General features: G+C 42.8%; 2 protein-coding genes across 5 annotated transcripts; both read left to right on the top strand.

The window, feature by feature from the left end:
- The first annotated feature begins 2,067 nt into the window (after positions 1-2,067).
- Positions 2,068-5,751, top strand: LOC112249290 (protein TSSC4). 4 transcript variants are annotated; one of them, XM_024419101.2, is made up of 4 exons: positions 2,068-2,290; positions 3,703-3,827; positions 4,180-4,254; positions 4,354-5,751. In XM_024419101.2, the coding sequence occupies exon 4, from the start codon at positions 4,428-4,430 to the stop codon at positions 5,361-5,363; it is 936 nt and encodes a 311-aa protein (XP_024274869.1). In that variant the 5' UTR covers positions 2,068-2,290; positions 3,703-3,827; positions 4,180-4,254; positions 4,354-4,427; the 3' UTR covers positions 5,364-5,751. The 4 variants fall into 4 exon arrangements, with proteins under 4 accessions (XP_024274869.1, XP_024274867.1, XP_024274870.1 ...); XM_024419099.2 differs by having other exon boundaries at positions 3,703-3,844; XM_024419102.2 differs by having other exon boundaries at positions 3,703-3,874.
- Positions 5,752-6,063: 312 nt separating this feature from the next.
- LOC112249289 (anoctamin-9) lies at positions 6,064-17,743 on the top strand. Its single transcript, XM_024419098.2, has 24 exons — positions 6,064-6,377; positions 7,597-7,668; positions 7,816-7,938; positions 8,151-8,293; positions 8,387-8,436; positions 8,538-8,596; positions 8,771-8,850; positions 9,952-10,086; positions 10,236-10,329; positions 10,427-10,487; positions 10,588-10,670; positions 10,914-11,018; positions 11,151-11,315; positions 11,393-11,429; positions 11,579-11,690; positions 12,140-12,197; positions 12,328-12,425; positions 12,669-12,868; positions 13,082-13,234; positions 13,337-13,481; positions 14,492-14,614; positions 14,878-14,971; positions 15,542-15,654; positions 15,816-17,743. Exons 1-24 carry the CDS (start codon positions 6,354-6,356, stop codon positions 15,847-15,849), a joined length of 2,361 nt encoding a protein of 786 aa, XP_024274866.1. The 5' UTR covers positions 6,064-6,353; the 3' UTR covers positions 15,850-17,743.
- The last annotated feature ends 234 nt before the right edge of the window (positions 17,744-17,977 follow it).

The raw sequence follows: 17,977 nt of genomic DNA, 5'->3' as shown, positions 1-17,977 counted from the left end.
CTTATGCTGAGGCAGTGAGGGATCCTGAGAGAATCCCTGTGAGTAGGCCTAGTAGATCTGTGACAGTACAGAGGGATAGGTCAATGAGTGATGTATGCTTCAGAAAGGTTGGTTTAGCGTTCATACCGATAGTCTTAATGAGTGTAGGGTTAGATGGCAGGGTCATTTAAATGTTTTTACTTTCGCCATTTTTTCCATTTTGTGGATCAGTATAATGTATAATGATTTCAAATCAAATCAAATTGTATTAGTCACATGCGCCGAATACAACAGCCTTACAGTGAAATGCGTACTTACGAGCCCCTAACCAACAATGCAGTTTAAAAAAATATGAATAAGAATAAGAAATAAGAGTAACAAGTAAGTAAAGAGCAGCAGTAAAATAACAATATTGAGACTATATACAGGGGGGTACCGGTACAGAGTCAATGTGCGGGGGCACCGGTTAGTTAAGGTAATATGTACATGTAGGTAGAGTTATTAAAGTGACTATGCATAGATGATAACAACAATGTAAATAGTCTGGGTGGCCATTTGATTAGACGTTCAGGAGTCTTATGGCTTGGGGGTAGAAGCTGTTTAGAAGCCTCTTGGATCTAGACTTGGCGCTCTACTGCTTGCCGTGCGGTAGCAGAGAAGACAGTCTATGACTAGGGTGGCTGGAGTCTTTGATAATTTTTAGGGTCTTCCTCTGACATTGCCTGGTATAGAGGTCCTGGATGGCAGGAAGCTTGGCCTCAGTGATGTACTGGGCCGTACGCACTATTCTCTGTAGTGCCTTGCGGTCGGAGGCCGAGCAGTTGCCATACCAGGCAGTGATGCAACCAGTCAGAAAGTTCTAAATGGTGCAGCTGTAGAACCTTTTGAGGATCTGAGGACCAATGCCAAATCTTTTCAGTCTCCTTGGGGGGAATAGGTTTGTCGTGCCCTCTTCATGACTGTCTTGGTGTGCTTGGACTATGTTAGTTTGTTGGTGATTTGGACACCAAGGAAATTGAAGCTCACAACCTGCTCCACTACAGCCCTGTCGACGAGAATGGGGGCGTGCTCTGTCCTCTTTTTCCTGTAGTCCACAATCATCTCCTTTGTCTTGATCACGTTGAGGGAGAGGTTGTTGTCCTGGTACCACATGGCCAGGTCTCTGACCTCCTCCCTATAGGCTGTCTCGTCGTTGTCAGTGATCAGGCCTACCACTGTTGTGTCATCGGCAAACTTAATGATGGTGTTGGAGTTGTGCCTGGCCGTGCAGTCATGAGTGAACAGGTAGTACAGGAGGGGACTGAGCATGCACCCCTGAGGGGCCCCTGTGTTGAGGATCAGCGTGGCGGATGTATTGTTACCTACCCTTATCACCTGGGGGCGGCCCATCAGGAAGTCCAGGATCCAGTTGCAGAGGGAGGTGTTAAGTCCAAGGGTCCTTAGCTAATTGATGAGCTTTGAGGGCAGTGGTGTTGAACGCTGAGTTGTAGTCAATGAATAGCATTCTAACATAGGTGTTCCTTTTAGGCAGGAAACCTTAGTGTGGTGATCTGCTTAAAACATGTTGGTATTACAGACTCGGACAGGGAGAGGTTGAACATGTCAGTGAAGACACTTGCCAGTTGGTCAGCGCATGCTCACAGTACACATCCTGCTAATCTGTCTGGCCCTGCGGGCTTGTGAATGTTGACCTGTTTAAAGGTCTTACTCACATCGGCTGCGGAGAGCGTGATCACACAGTCTTCCGGGACAGCTGGTGCTCTCATGCATGTTTCAGTGTTATTTGCCTCGAAGCAACATAGAAGTAGTTTAGCTCCTCTGGTAGACTCGTGTCACTGGGCAGTTCTCGGCTGTGCTTCCTTTTGTTGTCTGTAATGGTTTGCAAGCCATGCCACATCTGATGAGCGCCAGAGTCGATGTCGTACGATTCAATGTTAGTCCTGTATGACGCTTTGCCTGTTTGATTGTTCTTCGGAGGGCATATCGGGATTTTGGGTTATAGTCCCGCTCCTTTAAAGCGGCAGCTCTAGCCTTTAGCTCAGTGCGAATTTATACCCCAGTCTTGGTGGCAGTAATGCAACAGAAATTGGATGCCAACCACCGTTAAATCTCAGCGAATTAGATGTATGTTTAGAAACTCTGATGTAGGCCTACACTGGCATTACATTTACAATCCATTAGACTACTGTAGGTGGCGGTAAGGTATGACGATTGGGTTATTTGCCCACTAAAGGCAGGAGCGGGGGAAAACTACCCTACCCAGCGTACATTGCAGCATACAAACCGAAGTTGCAGCGCCAGCGTGAAGAAGGTAAAGCGGGAGATGCAGCTAGCTAGCAACACAAATCAGCTTTGAATGCTTTATGTAGTAGCTAGGTAGTTTACTGAACACATTCCAACGTATCGATGAAGTATTGTAAGATATAGAATGCTTGTGTGTGGTTGTCTTATGTTCCACCCTCCCTTTATTCAAAGTCAGCTACAGCTAAAGTTAGCTAGCCAACGAGGCTACTATTTGACGTTAGCTAATAGATATCCAATGTCGATTTCCATAATTGGTTTACTTCGTGGTGAATTACTCAACCCTCCATGTTGTTATGCTGTCTTCCCGTCAAATACCATGACAAACAAAAGCTAGCTAGGAGGCCTGAGATACGCACGAAGTAGCTACTAATGTTAGGGGGCGTGGTCGCTGTTTTAGCTCTTGTCCATCGCACAACGACGAGATGCCCCTTTGTCGTTTTCCATATCCTTTCATCGTAACTCATCAAATTAAACATATTTGTAATTTGCGGGATTACTTTTCTCTGTATGTACAGGGTGTACTTTCTCCCAAAAGACGTTTAGGAGTACTTTCATTATCGTCAAAAGATCCTGATCTGCACTACTAGCTGCTTGCACAATCGTGGACCAGAGCTTCTCTGGCAGTATCATTGAGCTAGATGTAGGAATCAGGCCCGTTTTAGGATGGGCAGAGCCATTGAGGACTTTAAACATGCTTAAGTAGTCAGTCAACAAGGTGGGACATCCTATAGGTTAAGGAAGGATCACATAATTCCATCCAGGTTGATGAAGGGAGCAGACAATTTTTTAAATGTACCTTTATTTAACCAGGCAAGTCAGTTAAGAACAAATTTACAATGACAGCCTAGGAACAGTGGGTTAACTGCCTTGTTCAGGGGCAGAACGACAGATTTGTACCTTGTCAGCTCAGGAGTTTGAACTTGCAACCTTCCGGTTACTAGTCCAACGCTCTAACCACTAGGCTACCCTGCCGCCCCAATTAATTATACTCATGAGCAAACATCCCATAACTGCAGGTGGTAGTAAATTGCCAACCTTAGCTTTATACCTGTTCAAACAACACTTCAGGTGGCAGTATGCACCCTTTCAGTTTGTTTACAAATCCCATAGTAGAAGGAGAAAATTGACTACTTCAAAATTGAGATGGCTTCAGTTGCTTTGCCCATGCTCTAGCAGACATCATAATGGGACAGATACAATGTTGTGTCCTCTAACTACAATATCTCTATGGGTGGTATACAAGGCAACTCATTGTCGTTGCGTGATGGACCAGAGCTACTGTGTTGTATGCAGATCCATCTAAGTATATGAGTCTGGTTGTATGTATGCAATGTAATCACAATTGACATATATGCAGTGAGTGGGTAAAAGACTGATCTGCGTGTATTTAAAAAAATATATATATATATTTTTTTACAGCTTGTCGCTACACCATTTTAGTCTGGTATTGGTCACACCATGGCAAAAGTTGGAGCTGTCATCAATCCCCACACATTTGTTGTCTTATCTGAGCTGAGCAGCATCCCAACCAGCTCCCGCAACCTGTGAGTCTGCAACTCCAGTAAGATACGTCCTCACACTAACACAAACGGTAACATTACGTAGGATGTCAAACATTAAATTATTTGAAAGCCCTCGGTACAGATGCACCCACTTACAGTACTTAATGTTCACACAACGCTGCAGAGGACTTATAGGCCTACTCATCTGCAGTTGACTCACCACACCTGATGTCACACTTGACATCTTGTGTTGATGTTGTGCAATTGCTCTGAAATGATAGTTTCATTGTTTTTACCTGGCAATGTACTTATTATTTACAGTATAGGCCTAAGCTTTAAATGACTAGATCCGTATGGCTGTTTTTAATGTATATCTTTCTGTGTGTCTGTTAAGGGTGGAAGGACTCCCGCCACCCTTGAACCTCACGGATACAGAAAGTGGTCGGTGTTGCAGCTCTACTAGGCTAAGGTCAGTCATTTCTTGACAAAGTGAAAATATTATAATGCATGCTATATTACCATATATGTTTCAATTACCACTCAAAACAACCCTCTCATACTCTTCCAGGCTCTTGACCCCTTGACTGTTTGAAAGTAGTTTTTTTTTTTTCCTGTGGCATCAGACCCAGGCACTTGAGAGCAATGTGTGAGCAAGAGGACCACGGAGACGGTGGCCGTAACAAGCTGTCCAACAGTGACGCAATCAAGCTGACAGATAACCTCTCTCTGAGTGACTCCGACCCTGAAGAGTGTAATGAGTCCATAGACCCAGAGGTGGAAGACTTGTCCTCATCTGATGATGAAGAGCACCAGAACTCTTGCCCTGGTCCCGGTCCCAAGAAACCTGCATTCAGTCTAACAGGTGGCAGCTCAAGCTTCTCCAACCGCAGCCGAAGCATCTTTGATTGCCTGGAGAGTGCCGCTAAGCTGTCCTCGTCCCATCTGGGCCAGGACAATGTCATTGATGGGGTCTTTGCACGTCCCCCTCCACCCCCACTGCTGCCGAGTGGAAAGAAGTATGGGGAGAAGGTGGGGGAATTGGTCAGCAAGCCTCCTCAGAAGAGAGGAGTGCCAGATTACCTGGTGAATCCTGAGCGCTGGACTCGCTACGACCTGGAGGATGTGCCAGAGACCAGTGACAGCAAGAATAGCATGGTGGCTCAGCAGTACATACAAAGCCTGCAGCAGAAGGAGAAGGAGAACACGATGGAAGATGATCCTGAAGAGCCTTTTACACCTACTTTCAACCAAGGCCAGAGTAGTAGCTCAGAGCATAAGATCGTGTTTTCCAGACCTAGCCGGCCACAGAAAGATGAATCTGCAGAAGTTAACAAGCCTGATCGAACTAAGGCAGGGATGGGTCTCTGTCACTTAGATGATGAAGAAGAGGAGGGTATAGGCCAAGCAATCGCCCCCCAACGCCCAAAAGAGAGTGAGCGGAAGAGGAAGTGGACACCGGTGGGGGACGCAGAGGGCGTGCTGATTGATAGGAAGGATCAGCCGCCTATTGGCTTCGTCATTAGTAGGAACGTCAAAAGGAAGAACTTCCGCAAGGTGTCAGAGAAAGAGGAGGACTGAGAGTACACATGCATCAATCAATTGAAGTCCTCTGGAAATAATGGAGGACCCTAAATATGGACAGTATTTTAGTGCTTCCCTGTAGAACCTCAACCAGTGGAGTTTTTTTCTGAATCAAGGGAATGGTTTCTGCCTCTTGACTTTATCAGAATCAATGTAAAATGTGTATTTTGAATATTAACTTCAGACATGAAAAGTACTTGTCAGTAATGCTAATGTAAGTGGCTGTTTTGAAGTCCAAAGAATATTGAATTTAGCTGTCAAGTATACTGGTGGAAGTGTAATGTAAACAATTGTATTTGTAGTAGACCCTTGTAAGTGGCATTAGTTTTCCTATTGCTATAACTATTATTGATTTTTGGCGCAGTAAAGTCTTCCCACAACTAAATCGTTTCTTTGTCACTTATGAATATTTGTTCCCGTATTTTCCATGGTTGATGTGAAGCCAATAGTGTTTAATTTGTGATTAATCTAGAAGTTATCCGACGTGTTATCATTATATTATACTATTTGAAGAATGTGTTTGAGTTAATATGCATTGCTACATTCATATCAACGTCAAATAATTAAATGCATTCGTTGGTTTCACAGATAACCAAAGCACAATCATTTGCATGCACTTTCAAAGGTAGAGAGATACAAAGAGACTCCGTTTTTGTCACTAACTGTAAACCTTTTAAACGACTGCGACTGTCCTACTATGACCGGATGGCCGCATTGCTATTCCAAGAGAAGCGCTCAATATCAGCGCCTCACCTTTTGAGAAGCAGTGACGCTACCTACCTGAAAGCAATTGACTCAGAAACGCGGAAGTGAAGTCAACTTATCTTTAGCTCAGTACAGAAGTTTTTAATATTGTACTTTTAGTATAATTAGAGCTCCATGTCTGAAGTAAGGGTAAACGTTTCGTGAGTAATGAAGGAAACGGCGCTCCAACGACAGAGTATGTGATCATTTTTCGCTCAATTTGGATTACGAGCGTATTGCAACATGTACTTCAAGAATCCAGAGCAGGTGAGGAAAATTATTTATTAACAACTCACCTGCAAACCACTTAGGAAACATGTTTTCATGTACAGTATTTTGAATAATTATAAAATCAGTTGGACTGAATAATGTATTTTAAAAATGTTATACTCACTCATGGATTATGGCAATGAAACTGCTTTTTAGAGGTGACCTCATAGCAGGTTAAAATCTATTGCCATCTTGCTATAGCCTGTGCAGAAATCAATACGTTTGTGTGTGAGTATGCTGAGTTGTGTTATGTTACTGTAACAAAAGTGGTATACAGTGCCTTATCTATGGACTAGATGTGGGTCAAACGTCACATACACCCTCATTTTACAGATGTTTTATTTGGACTGCGAACACATTGACTGTGGCTCATTGTAGCTGAGGTTTCCTGTAACTTTCCTGCCTTGTAGTATGACCGTGTACAGTGCCGTCAAAGTATTCAGACCCCTTGACGTTTTTCCACATTATGTTACGGCATCGAGTCTTGTTGGGTATGACGCTACAAGCTTGGCACACCTGTATTTGGGTAGTTTCTCCCATTCTTCTCTGTAGATCCTCTCAAGCTCCTACAGGTTGGATGGGGTGCGTTGCTGCACAGCTATTTTCAGGTCTCTCCAGAGATGTTAGATCGGGTTCAAGTCCGGGCTCTGGCAGGGCCACTCAAGGACATAGAAACTTTCCCCAAACCACTCCTGTGTTGTCTTGACTGTGTGCATAGGGTCGTTGTCATGTTGGAAGGTGAACCTTCGCCCCAGTCTGAGGTCCTGAGCACTCTGGAGACAGTTTTCATCAAGGATCTCACAGTACTTTGCTCTGTTCATCTTTGCCTCAAGTCTGGAAGACTGAAAGTGAAAGACTGACAGGCTTTAGAGAGAAACCTGCATAACAACAGAGATGGCAAGAGGGATGGCCCAGTTGCCTTTATTTGTTTTACCCCTCTGATTAGAGATGTGTGTTATTGACATCTCATGGACCAACTGTAAAAAGGAATTTGCCTAGTGTCCCTTTTTTCGACAGGATAGTGAAGCCACAATGACAATTAAGCTGTAGTGAATGAAGGCACATCATTGACCATTATGTTAGCTGAGAGGTTCCTTGTGGTCCATGCTGACTGGCACATGCCTGGCAGACCACTGCAGTGAGGTGGGGAGAAGGGCCAGCCTTTGTATCACAAGAGAGATGTCACATTGTTCCTCTTTGTTACCCTGTGTTTTAGGATGGTAATGAGCTGCAGGAGAGAAACACGGATGGCTTTGACAATACCATGGAGGCATTACTCCCAACTCTGGTAAGCGACAACACAACACACACCATCTATTAATTTCACCGCATTCATAACTTCGAGACACACATAGTCATACAGGTGATAATTATTCAACCTGTTTGTATGACACAGTCCCTAGAATACAGAAAAGCTTGTGTGTGTTTCCCACAGCACCAGCAGAGGACATATGATTATGTTCTAGTTGCTGACAAAGTTGAGGACCAAGATCACCCAAAGTTTCTGAAGCAGGTGGCTTTTATTGACCACCTGAGGAAGAAAAACATGAAAGTGACAGTGAGTTTGTTACTTGATTGAATCACGTTTAAATTATATATGGAGCGTTGTTGATGCAAGGTTCCTTTTATTGGGATGTGTACAATATTTTATTGGGATGTGTACAACTGTAGAGAATGTGTGGAAGTTATACTGTATGGCCAATCCTCCCAAAATGATCCAATTTCACCTGGTTCAATGCTCATCTTGTACTTTGCCTGTTTTTGTGTCAGAAAATCGTTCATGATGACAAGGTGTTTTATGGTGTCCGGGCCCCAAAGGAGATCTTTGACAAGTACAGGTACCTACTAAAGGTGTCTGATGCTTGCAACTGGAGCGGCGACCGCAAGTGTGTCATCATCCCTCACTCAACCAGGTGAGATGCATTGAACTCTCACTCTTGCCATTCCATACGCAAAACACATTAACTTCCAACATGTTCTCTTACCTTTTTCTTGTTTTTTTTCAGGATCAGAGTAGTGCATTACATCCTACACCACACCCATATCAACACAGGGGGTATGTGAAGTGCTCCCTCCATTGATCTCTTTAGCAACATATTTGTCCCTGACTTCAATTGTTCGTCACTCCTAACTCTCTTTTTCATTTCAACACAACAGAGAACCTCGAAGAGCTCCAGAAGAAGGGTGTCTTTGAGGCCACGTTCTGCCTGCATGAGGTTAAAAAAACTTCTCCTTAATAATAATGAATATATCTGATTAGTATACCTGATTACTTGTTCAATTTTGAGGGGCATTGTAGCTGTTTATGCCTTGTATGATCGTAAGTAGCCCATATGAAATTCATTGATGTGAAATACATCTACAGTATGAGCCGCTTTCTGTTTTTATAGAGGAACAAGCAAAAGGTGTTGAAACAAAAGTGGGCACGATGGTCTGCTCTCTGTACGACCCAGCCTGTCGATGATGTCAGGTAAGACCTTCTATATATCCTGCTGTGTTTCTGTGTCTTTTGGTTTCACAGTGGCCTTTCCTCAATTGGATTTGCTCAACTCCTGCATCCTCTCACCTCCGTCCTCTCTGGCCTCCTTTTGAAAAAGGTCATAGGTGATCAAGGAGAGGCGTCGAGAAGGGGGAATGTGAACAAAATTGTGCTTGTATGGAATAAGACTCCTTGTGCAATAGCACATGGACGTAAATGACGTTTGCAGGGTGGAATCCCCAAGTAAATGTATACAGTGATTAAAAACAAATGTAGATAAATGATCAATAGAATATTGTTTTTAAATGTTTGCATGCTTTTCTCCTTCAAGAAAACAATAGCTGATTTCAAAGTGGGTGTGGAAGATTAAAACTCTTCCTCGAAGGAATCATGTAGGATTCACTTCTGCTTCCATGCCAAAAGGAGGCTATCGAGGAAGGGAGGACCATCTTTCGTTTCCTACAAAACATTGTCACTCTCCTTGACCATTTATCGGTTTCAGGGTCAACGAGGTAGGAGGACTGGGGAGAGAGGGTGGAGAACAGACTTTTGCCCAAATAAGAAAAGGTCTATCTCTCTCACTTTCAAAGCAATTAACTCTGTTTCCAGGAAGTATGTTAGCTAGTGGTTATATCCACACAGAACTTTTTGGGTTTGCCGATGCAGCTAAATGTGATGTGCTTACCTAAAGCAGGATTTCCCAAACTCGGTCCTGGGGCCGCCCCTGGGTGCATGTTTTGGTTTTTCCCCTAACACCACACAGCTGATTCAAATAACCAACTCATCATCAAGCTTAGTTTGAACCAACTAAGAACAACCCTTAGCTGTGGTATATTGGCCATGTACCACACTCCCTCATGCCTTATTGCTTAAATATATAGCATGCAAATAGTAATACAACATGTCTTTTACCTCAGTGGTGTGAAAGAGAAATTATCAAGATGACACTAAACTAAACTGTGAAACTAATTAATTAATTCAATATTATTTTAATCCCCCTGGAAACCTAGTAAGGGGTGTTAACTGATTAGGAATGTCCTTTTCCTGGATTGAATTTGAACATGCAAACTGAAATGTATCTATGTCTGTCAGGAGTTACTTTGGAGAGAAGGTGGCTCTGTATTACCTGTGGTTGGGCTGGTACACCATCCTGCTGGTCCCTGCAGCCATTCTGGGTGTGATTGTGTTCCTGTATGCACTGGCTTTCTTCAACACCAGCCCCCTCATGTGAGTTGACAGACCCACTGAGCCAAACTCTTTATTAAGCTGATTGGTGCTGACGTTTTAGTTGGAAGAAAAAATAGGTTACATGGAGTTGCTCCTCTTTAAAACTCTCATGTGTTTCTGAAGGTGCATTGTGTGTCTTCATATTACAGAAAGGAGGTCTGTGAGTCTGACACCGTAATGTGCCCGAGGTGTGACAAGTGGTGTCAAGTATGGCAGCTGCGTGACACCTGTACCTATGCCAAGGTAACTCATGTCATTCTACCATACTGCATTGCAAATGTTACTATTTAAAAAAAATAGTTAATAAAGTTTGTATGTTCAAAATGTGTCTTGTGTGCAGGTGAGTCATCTGTTTGACAATGAGGGGACGGTGGCCTTTGCTATGTTCATGGCAGTCTGGGGTAAGTCTCTCACACAGGATAAAACTGATTCTTTCCATCCAATACATTTTTAATTCAGATAAATCTTGACTGTCATGACTTGTCCTTTTTATTTTTCCAGCTACCATTTTTCTCGAGCTGTGGAAGAGACACAAAGCAACGTTTGTGTCCAAATGGAAAGTCTTTGACTGGTGTGAGGAAGAGGTATGGCTTCACTTAGGCCTAAGTAATTATATGTCTGGATTTACTGTATACTATAGGATGGTTTTAGCATGGTTTAGGTTGTATGTTACTCATTGATATTACCCAATCATATAGTCTTTCAAATAACAAAAATAATGTCCCGTTGATTACTGTCATCTTATGGTAGGGACCCATTTTGTGATTGATATGACCTCAGACTCATGCTGTGGTATAATCCTGAATATTGTTCCATTTGGCCTGCAGGAGGAGCTCATCCTGGGAGTAGTGAATGATCCAGACTTCCATCCCAAAGAGTTTCGCCATTCTTATCTGCGCAGCACTCTAGTTCTGGTGCTGGTCACTCTCATGGTCAGTCCCAGTCAGTCACTCAGTGCTATATTGCATCACAGACGTAGCAGTTTTCATCCTGGGCTATACCAGTGTTTAGCTCCGGTTCAGTCAAAGTTGTCCCCTCACTGTGTGTGTGTGTTCTTTTACCAGTTGGTTCTGATCATCGGGCTAACCCAGGCTCTGGTGGTGTTCCGTGTGGTTGCTGCCGTGCAGCTGTCAGAGGGAACATGGGAGTTTGTAAGGGACCATGCCAACACTGTAGCAGTAATGTTGGGTGCTGTACTACACTACTTCACCATGCAAGTTATGACCAGAGTAAGTTTAACCAGTAACCCCTCTAAGTCATGCAGACCTGCACAATCCCTAACTCCTCTCCACTCTTACCCGGAAAGGTCAACAAGGCGGTGGCCTTCAAGCTGTGTGAGATAGGTGAGTCTGAAGAGGCACATATGTTTGCATTGAACAATTTAATTTACAATCAAACATGTACATGTTCATCTCTGTAATTCCATCAGATGGAATTGTACTTACCTAAGTGAGTCAATGAATTAAATTAATGTTTCTGCTCTTGCCTGCAGAGAAGACACAGTCATTTGCGGCCACTGAGAGGAGCTTCACTGTTAAGATGTTTACCTTCCAGTTCTTCACCCTCTTCTCCTCACTCATATATGTGGCATTTTTCCTGGGCAGGTACTGAGTGCAACATGTGTGTGTTGTGTTAATATTTGATCGGGCTGACAGTACATGGGGCTCCCGAGTGGTGCAGCGGTCTAAGGCACTGCATCTCAGTGCTAGAGGCGCCACTACAGAACCTGGTTCGATTCCAGGCTGTATCACAACTGGCCATGATTGGGAGTCCCATAGGGCGGCGGCCAGCATCGTCCGGGTTAGGGTTTTACCCGGGGTAGGCCGTCATTGTAAATAATAATTTGTTCTTAACTGACTTGCCTAGTTAAAACCAAGGGAAAAACTGTTGGTAAGGTACTGCTCTGTGTCAGCTGTCACGGGCAGCCTAGCTGTATGGAGAAGCTGCTTTCTGTATCTGTGATCCTTGAAATGTTTGAATCCTGAACCATAAAGGTGTAAGTATTTGAAATGTTTACATTTAATGAATCTAAACACACTGTTCTTGTGCATAGGATAAATGGTCGCCCAGGCAGCTATGTTCGTATTTCTGGTAAATGGAGATTGGAGGAGGTGGGTAGCTCATCACTTTAAAAAAAAAACGTATTACTTCACATGGGATTATGACATGGTTGAACGGTTTGGATTGTCTTTAGACTGTTACCAGACTGTTACCATATCTGCCTTTTCCTGTCCTTGCCAGTGTCATCCCAGTGGCTGCCTCACTGACCTCTTCATTCAAATGGCCGTCATCATGTTGCTCAAACAGACACTGAATAACATCTTTGAGTTTACTGTGCCGTAAGTACAGTATATAGCTTTGGTTATCTAACTGCTTAACATAGATAGGTTGAATAAGCCCTTTGATGTGTTGAATAAGCTTTTGGTAATGCAAATAAACGTTTGACTGTCAGTCAGATGATAAAACCCCATGTAAATATGAATTGTAGTTAATGAATTGAATGAATTCTAACTAACCGAATTAGACATCCAAAGTGGAGCATCATACTTTCTCACTTTGGGTTGTCCTATGTTGTTGTGCAGCTGGTTCAAGAGTTACTTCAGAAGGACTACAACTAAGAGGCTGGAGAGGAAGTGTGGCCACTGCTACAAAAATGCATGTCGCGAAGAGGAGAAGATGGGCCATGACCCATGTGATATCTGCAAGCTGCGTGATTGGCTCCGCAACTACGATCTGAATGACGTCAACTCTTTCAGTCTCTTCAATGAGTTTCTGGAAATGGGTACGTCACTACCTTCCATGAATGTCTCATTGTCTCTCCAAGTCCAACGTTTTTATTTATTTCACCCATACGATTGTCTATCTCTCTCTCTTACACTGTGATTCATGGTCTCTTTTATGTTCAATGATTCTGCCCAGTTGTTTTTATTGACTTCCCATTCCCGTCTTGAATGTTAAATCTCTGTTGTGTTATTACACTCTTCTCCTCATGCAGTTGTTCAGTTCAGTTTCACCACCATCTTTGTGGCGGCCTTCCCTCTGGCCCCTCTACTGGCCCTCATCAACAATATCTTTGAGATCCGTCTGGATGCCATCAAGATGGTCAGCTTGGAACGCAGATTAGTCCCCAAGAAAACCAATGACATTGGTGAGTTAAAACAGTATATGTAAAAGCTTGTGCGTCTCTGGTAAACTCCTTGCCATGTTTTTGTTGGGGCTTGTATGCTCATCCCTTAATATGATTCCTCAGGTATATGGACCAAAGTTCTGGAAGCTATTGGTGTTCTGGCTGTCATTGCCAATGGGCTAGTCATTGGGGTGTCCTCAGACTTCATCCCTCGGCTGGTCTATCGCTACCACTACGGACCCTGTGCCAACGGAGAAGCTGATGTACAGTAAGTTCTACTGTAGCACCTTGTGCAGTGACTGGTGCATGGGTTGCACCTACAGTAGTTTAGACCTTTCACAGAGCATCGTCTGGACTCTTAAAGCAATGAATGCCATAGTAATAATGTAGATAATGTCATCTGATAAGACTACATTCGAGCCTCCTGAGTGGCGCAGCGGTCTAAGGCACTGCATTGCACTGCATTGCAGTGATTGCGGGGCCACTACAGACCCTGGTTCGATCCCGGGCTGTGTTGCAGCCAGCCACGACCGGGAGACCGGGTTACGGAAGGGTTTGGCCGGCCAGGATGTCCTTGTCCCATCGCGCTCTAGCGACTTCTGTGGCGGGCCATGCGCATGGACGATGACACGGTTGCCAGTTGTACAGTGTTTCCTCCGACACATTGGTGTGGCTGGCTTCCGGGTTATGCGAGTAGTGTGTCAAGAAGCAGAGCGGCTTGGCAGGGTCGTCTTTCAGAGGATGCATGGCTCCTGACCTTCGCCTCTCCCGAGTTCATATGGGAGTTGCAGGGATGGAACAAGATTTGGATATCACGAAAATTGATATCACGAATTATCTTGGGGAGATAAATTAAATAATACATTCTTTATTGAAACTGGTCCAAAGGCTTTGTAAGGCAGAGTTCAACAGTTCCCTAGTTTAGTCTTTATTGGCGTAAGTAACCATGCTGCCATGCTGTGGACAAATGGGTATATTTGCATATGAAACAAAGCACTGTGGGTAAACACTGGTGGCAGATGTCAAGGACATCCTAAAGTTGTAATAATACTGACTCGCCATGTTACCATGTGACTGTTTCCAAATTCCCAGACAATTGGATATGGAATTATGATTTTGTATAAGCAAACTAAGTTATGTTTTTAAATGTATGTTTTGTGCTGGGCATTATTTTGGGGGTTCTCTTAACAGTTAGCTGCATAAAACCTCATGAGTTGGAGAAGGGTACTGCAGGTTTGTTTTTATATGACCATAATCCCTTTCCCCCCCCCCTTATAGCTGTATGAAGGGCTACATCAACGACACCCTATCCACTGCTCATATAACAGACCTGAGCGTGCGGAATGATTTTTTCCCCAGTCAACTGATCACAGAGAGCGGCTTCAATGTTACACAATGCAGGTGGGCATCTGTAAGGTACAACTAGATCACTACGGAAGCTACTATTTACCAAAGCCTGTCTCAACCTTACTGCCCATCTCTTAATTTCACTGTTTATATTAACTGAGTGTTTGAATAATCAGAAACCAAAGCAAACAATTCTCCTCAGGCATGCATACATGTAGCTAGAGTCTATGCAGTCACAAACAGAAAGAAACCCAGTCCAGTGATAACAGTAATTGTTGAGAGAGATTGTTGATGGTGAAACTGGTGTGTTATCCCAGCTATAAAGACTACAGAAATGATGTTGACTACAGCCTCACCTCCCAGTTCTGGCTCATCATGGCTGTACGCTTTGCCTTCGTCGTCCTATTTGAGGTATGTCTTTCTTTGCATCCATGAATATGTGTATTTGCGTCAAACTACTTAGATTATTTTCAGTATAGTTTTGGCACATCAGGAATCACTGAATTCCGGGGCGGCAGGGTAGCCTAGTGGTTAGAGCGTTGGACTAGTAACCGAAAGGTTGCAAGTTCGAATCCCCGAGCTGACAAGGTACAAATCTGTCCTTCTGCCCCTGAACAGGCAGTTAACCCACTGTTCCTAGGCCGTCATTGAAAATAAGAATTTGTTCTTAACTGACTTGCCTAGTAAAATAAAGGTAAAATAAAAAAAATAAAAAACAAAAATTAAGCTCTGCACCCATGATCAAATCAGATGTTATTTAAAGGGCATTTAAAATTGTGACACTTTACAATAAAACTAAAGATGTAAAAGCAAACACAAAGGATGTCTAAAACAATAAAATCACTTGTTAATTGTCAAGCTAAAAAGGTGAGTTTAGGGTTTTGTCAACCTTATCCTTGCAACTCCAAATGGCCATTGAGCAATGCCAAATATCATGGATATGATTGAACAAGCCTCTCTGCCTTTCACCTCTATCTGTAGCATGTAGTGGTCATCTTTAAATTCATTGCTGCCTGGTTTGTGCCTGACTCCCCCATGCTGGTGAAGAACGACAGACTGAAGGACAAATTCAGTAGACTCAAAGAGGAACTGCAGTGAGTTAAAACATATGGTTATAGACTACCACAATATTCCTTGTATGAACATGTATTATAAAGTGTTACCTTTGGTGTTGCCTACTTCTTCTGCATGGAACGTATTATCCCCATAGTGATTTCTATGATCTGATTAAAAGGAATGTTGTCTGTGTTGACAGGGATATGAAGTGCAGCCAGTCCACAGATGTGTGATGCCTGCAACAGAGGGACATCCTGAGACATGACCAGCATGACACATGACTTTGAAGATTTGAAAAAAGACACATAAAAAATTATGCTCTCTGCACTGTCCTGAGATCAGCATCTTACAGCATAGCTAGCGCCTGGTTATGAGAGGTAGGACAGCCTCCTCTCCCAACACCTCTGAGTTTTCCCCCACATGGTCAACACTGTTTATACCGGTGTGATTAATGGCTACCCATGGTGCATGCAAACGTATCTTAATAGCCGATCGGGGTGACAAGTTTCTACGAGGATTAGACTGCTCCAAACTCTATTTCACATATAAGTACGGGTACCCCAATATAAATGAACCAATATACTGACAGACTAACCTCAGATACCAGACGCCAAACCACAACTGAGGTTCATAAGAAGAGGTCCATATAGCATTGTATTTTCTTAAATGACTGATGACCCAGTAGTAGCCTCAGCCAAGTCCCCAACAACCAGATGTTCCGGTTTTCAGGGGATATGGAAAGAGAGCCTGTGACGCGACTTCCGCTTTTGGACGTTAACAAGGCGACACTCCATCTTAACTCCTCCTCCACATTTACCGGATTGGCTGAACAGTGCAGAAGATAACGTTTTTTTTCTTCTCGTCAAGACCAGTATGTAGGGGATCTAGTTTCAGGCATTTATTTTTTCTAATCAAAAGGGGACCATCGCAGTCTTCCAGAAGTTCGGTTGGTGTGTAAAACGTGTGAAATCAGATAAATGAAAAGGTGTGATGGGTCCGTACACAAAAATGTTGCATAAAGATGACTTAATTAAAATTAAAATAAACACATATTTTCACTGCAGGGATAGCATACAAACCTTTCAACTTTTCAACCTTCAGTATGTAGATTTATTTTATGCCTGCTCCATTAGGTTAACCTAGCAGGGATGCGTATACAGTAACAGAGTTGGGGTTAATTTTGTTTCACAAACTGTACATGACATACAAATGGAAAACCTGAGTTGAAATGTATTGAATACCGTACTCTGGCCAATCACGTTTTACAAAGAACTGCGGTAGTTTTATTTTGGGTACACAAAACATCCTGTTTTGCAAATACTGTACTGATGTTTACATGCTTTTAGTAACATATGTGCTCTCAACACATAGAATCACAAAGTGTGAATGTCATTTCTTTGTTATATAATTATGCATCTCTTGACTTTCCTTTTAATCCACTGCATTTCTTTATTTGAAATTTAAATTCAGCGTTGCTTTATGTTCTGTATGAGCAAGAGTTTTTGTAAAGTATAATTCAGAAATGATTTGAGCCAAAAATTGACATTGTATTGTTGTTGGAATGGTGTACATTTTGAGTTGCTGTATTCTTTTTTTTTTTACTGTATATTGTACATACAGTATGTGACAGGGTTTTGCTCATCAGTCTCAGTCACCTGAGTGAAAGTGCACTATAATTTTGTTCATTTGCTTCTCACTTTTGATGGACTGACAGGACAAAGATTAAAGCCTCAGCTGAATGTGTACTTGAGGATTTTGGGGGGGGTAAGCTAAGTAGACACAATTAACTACCATTTGGTGGACCACACCCTGTGTAATTCCCTAACAAGTTGAGCCTGATCAACACCCAAAAAACAATTTTCACATTAGGTCAGGTAAATAAAACAGAAGAGATAATTATAGAGAAAGTGGTCCAATAGAAGGTTTCTATGAACATAGTGTCTGTATACCACAAGAGGGCAGAGTGGTCTTCTCTTCTACAGCCCAAAGGTATATACAGCACTAAACTACCTTGTGAAAATAGATTTGGCAAAGTGAAGGGAAATGAAAGGGCTCATCTACATGGTTTGCTAAAAGCAGTCTCTAACTACATGTCATCTTACTGTAGATAAAACTATTCTATCCATGTCCCCTGGCCTGTCATTTCATTGAGAGTTCCTATTAGAGTTAAACCAAAACATATTCTCAGTGTTCCAATAACATAAATCCTCTTAGTGGGTTCACTTCATATCTGGAATGCATTCAGTGAGGTTGCAGAAATACTAAGGTCACACTAAGCATATAAAATAGACTGTTGTTCTTACTTTAAAAACAGCATGTTTGTGTGGACAAATCAGACTAACTCACGGTAGAACAGTTCAT

The sequence above is a fragment of the Oncorhynchus tshawytscha genome, linkage group LG04 (genome assembly GCF_018296145.1).
Source record: "Oncorhynchus tshawytscha isolate Ot180627B linkage group LG04, Otsh_v2.0, whole genome shotgun sequence".
In the NCBI taxonomy this organism is placed as follows: Eukaryota; Metazoa; Chordata; class Actinopteri; order Salmoniformes; family Salmonidae; genus Oncorhynchus; species Oncorhynchus tshawytscha.
This window is presented reverse-complemented; position numbering and strand designations above follow the sequence as displayed.

Coding starts and splice junctions, on each gene's coding strand:
- LOC112249290 (XM_024419101.2), top strand. CDS start 4,428: ATGTGTGAGCAAGAGGACCACGGAGACGGTGGCCGTAACAAGCTGTCC.
- LOC112249289 (XM_024419098.2), top strand. CDS start 6,354: ATGTACTTCAAGAATCCAGAGCAG. Junction 10,330..10,426: donor ACACCTGTACCTATGCCAAG/GTAACTCATGTC, acceptor TCTTGTGTGCAG/GTGAGTCATCTGTTTGACAA. Junction 11,430..11,578: donor CTTCAAGCTGTGTGAGATAG/GTGAGTCTGAAG, acceptor TCTTGCCTGCAG/AGAAGACACAGTCATTTGCG.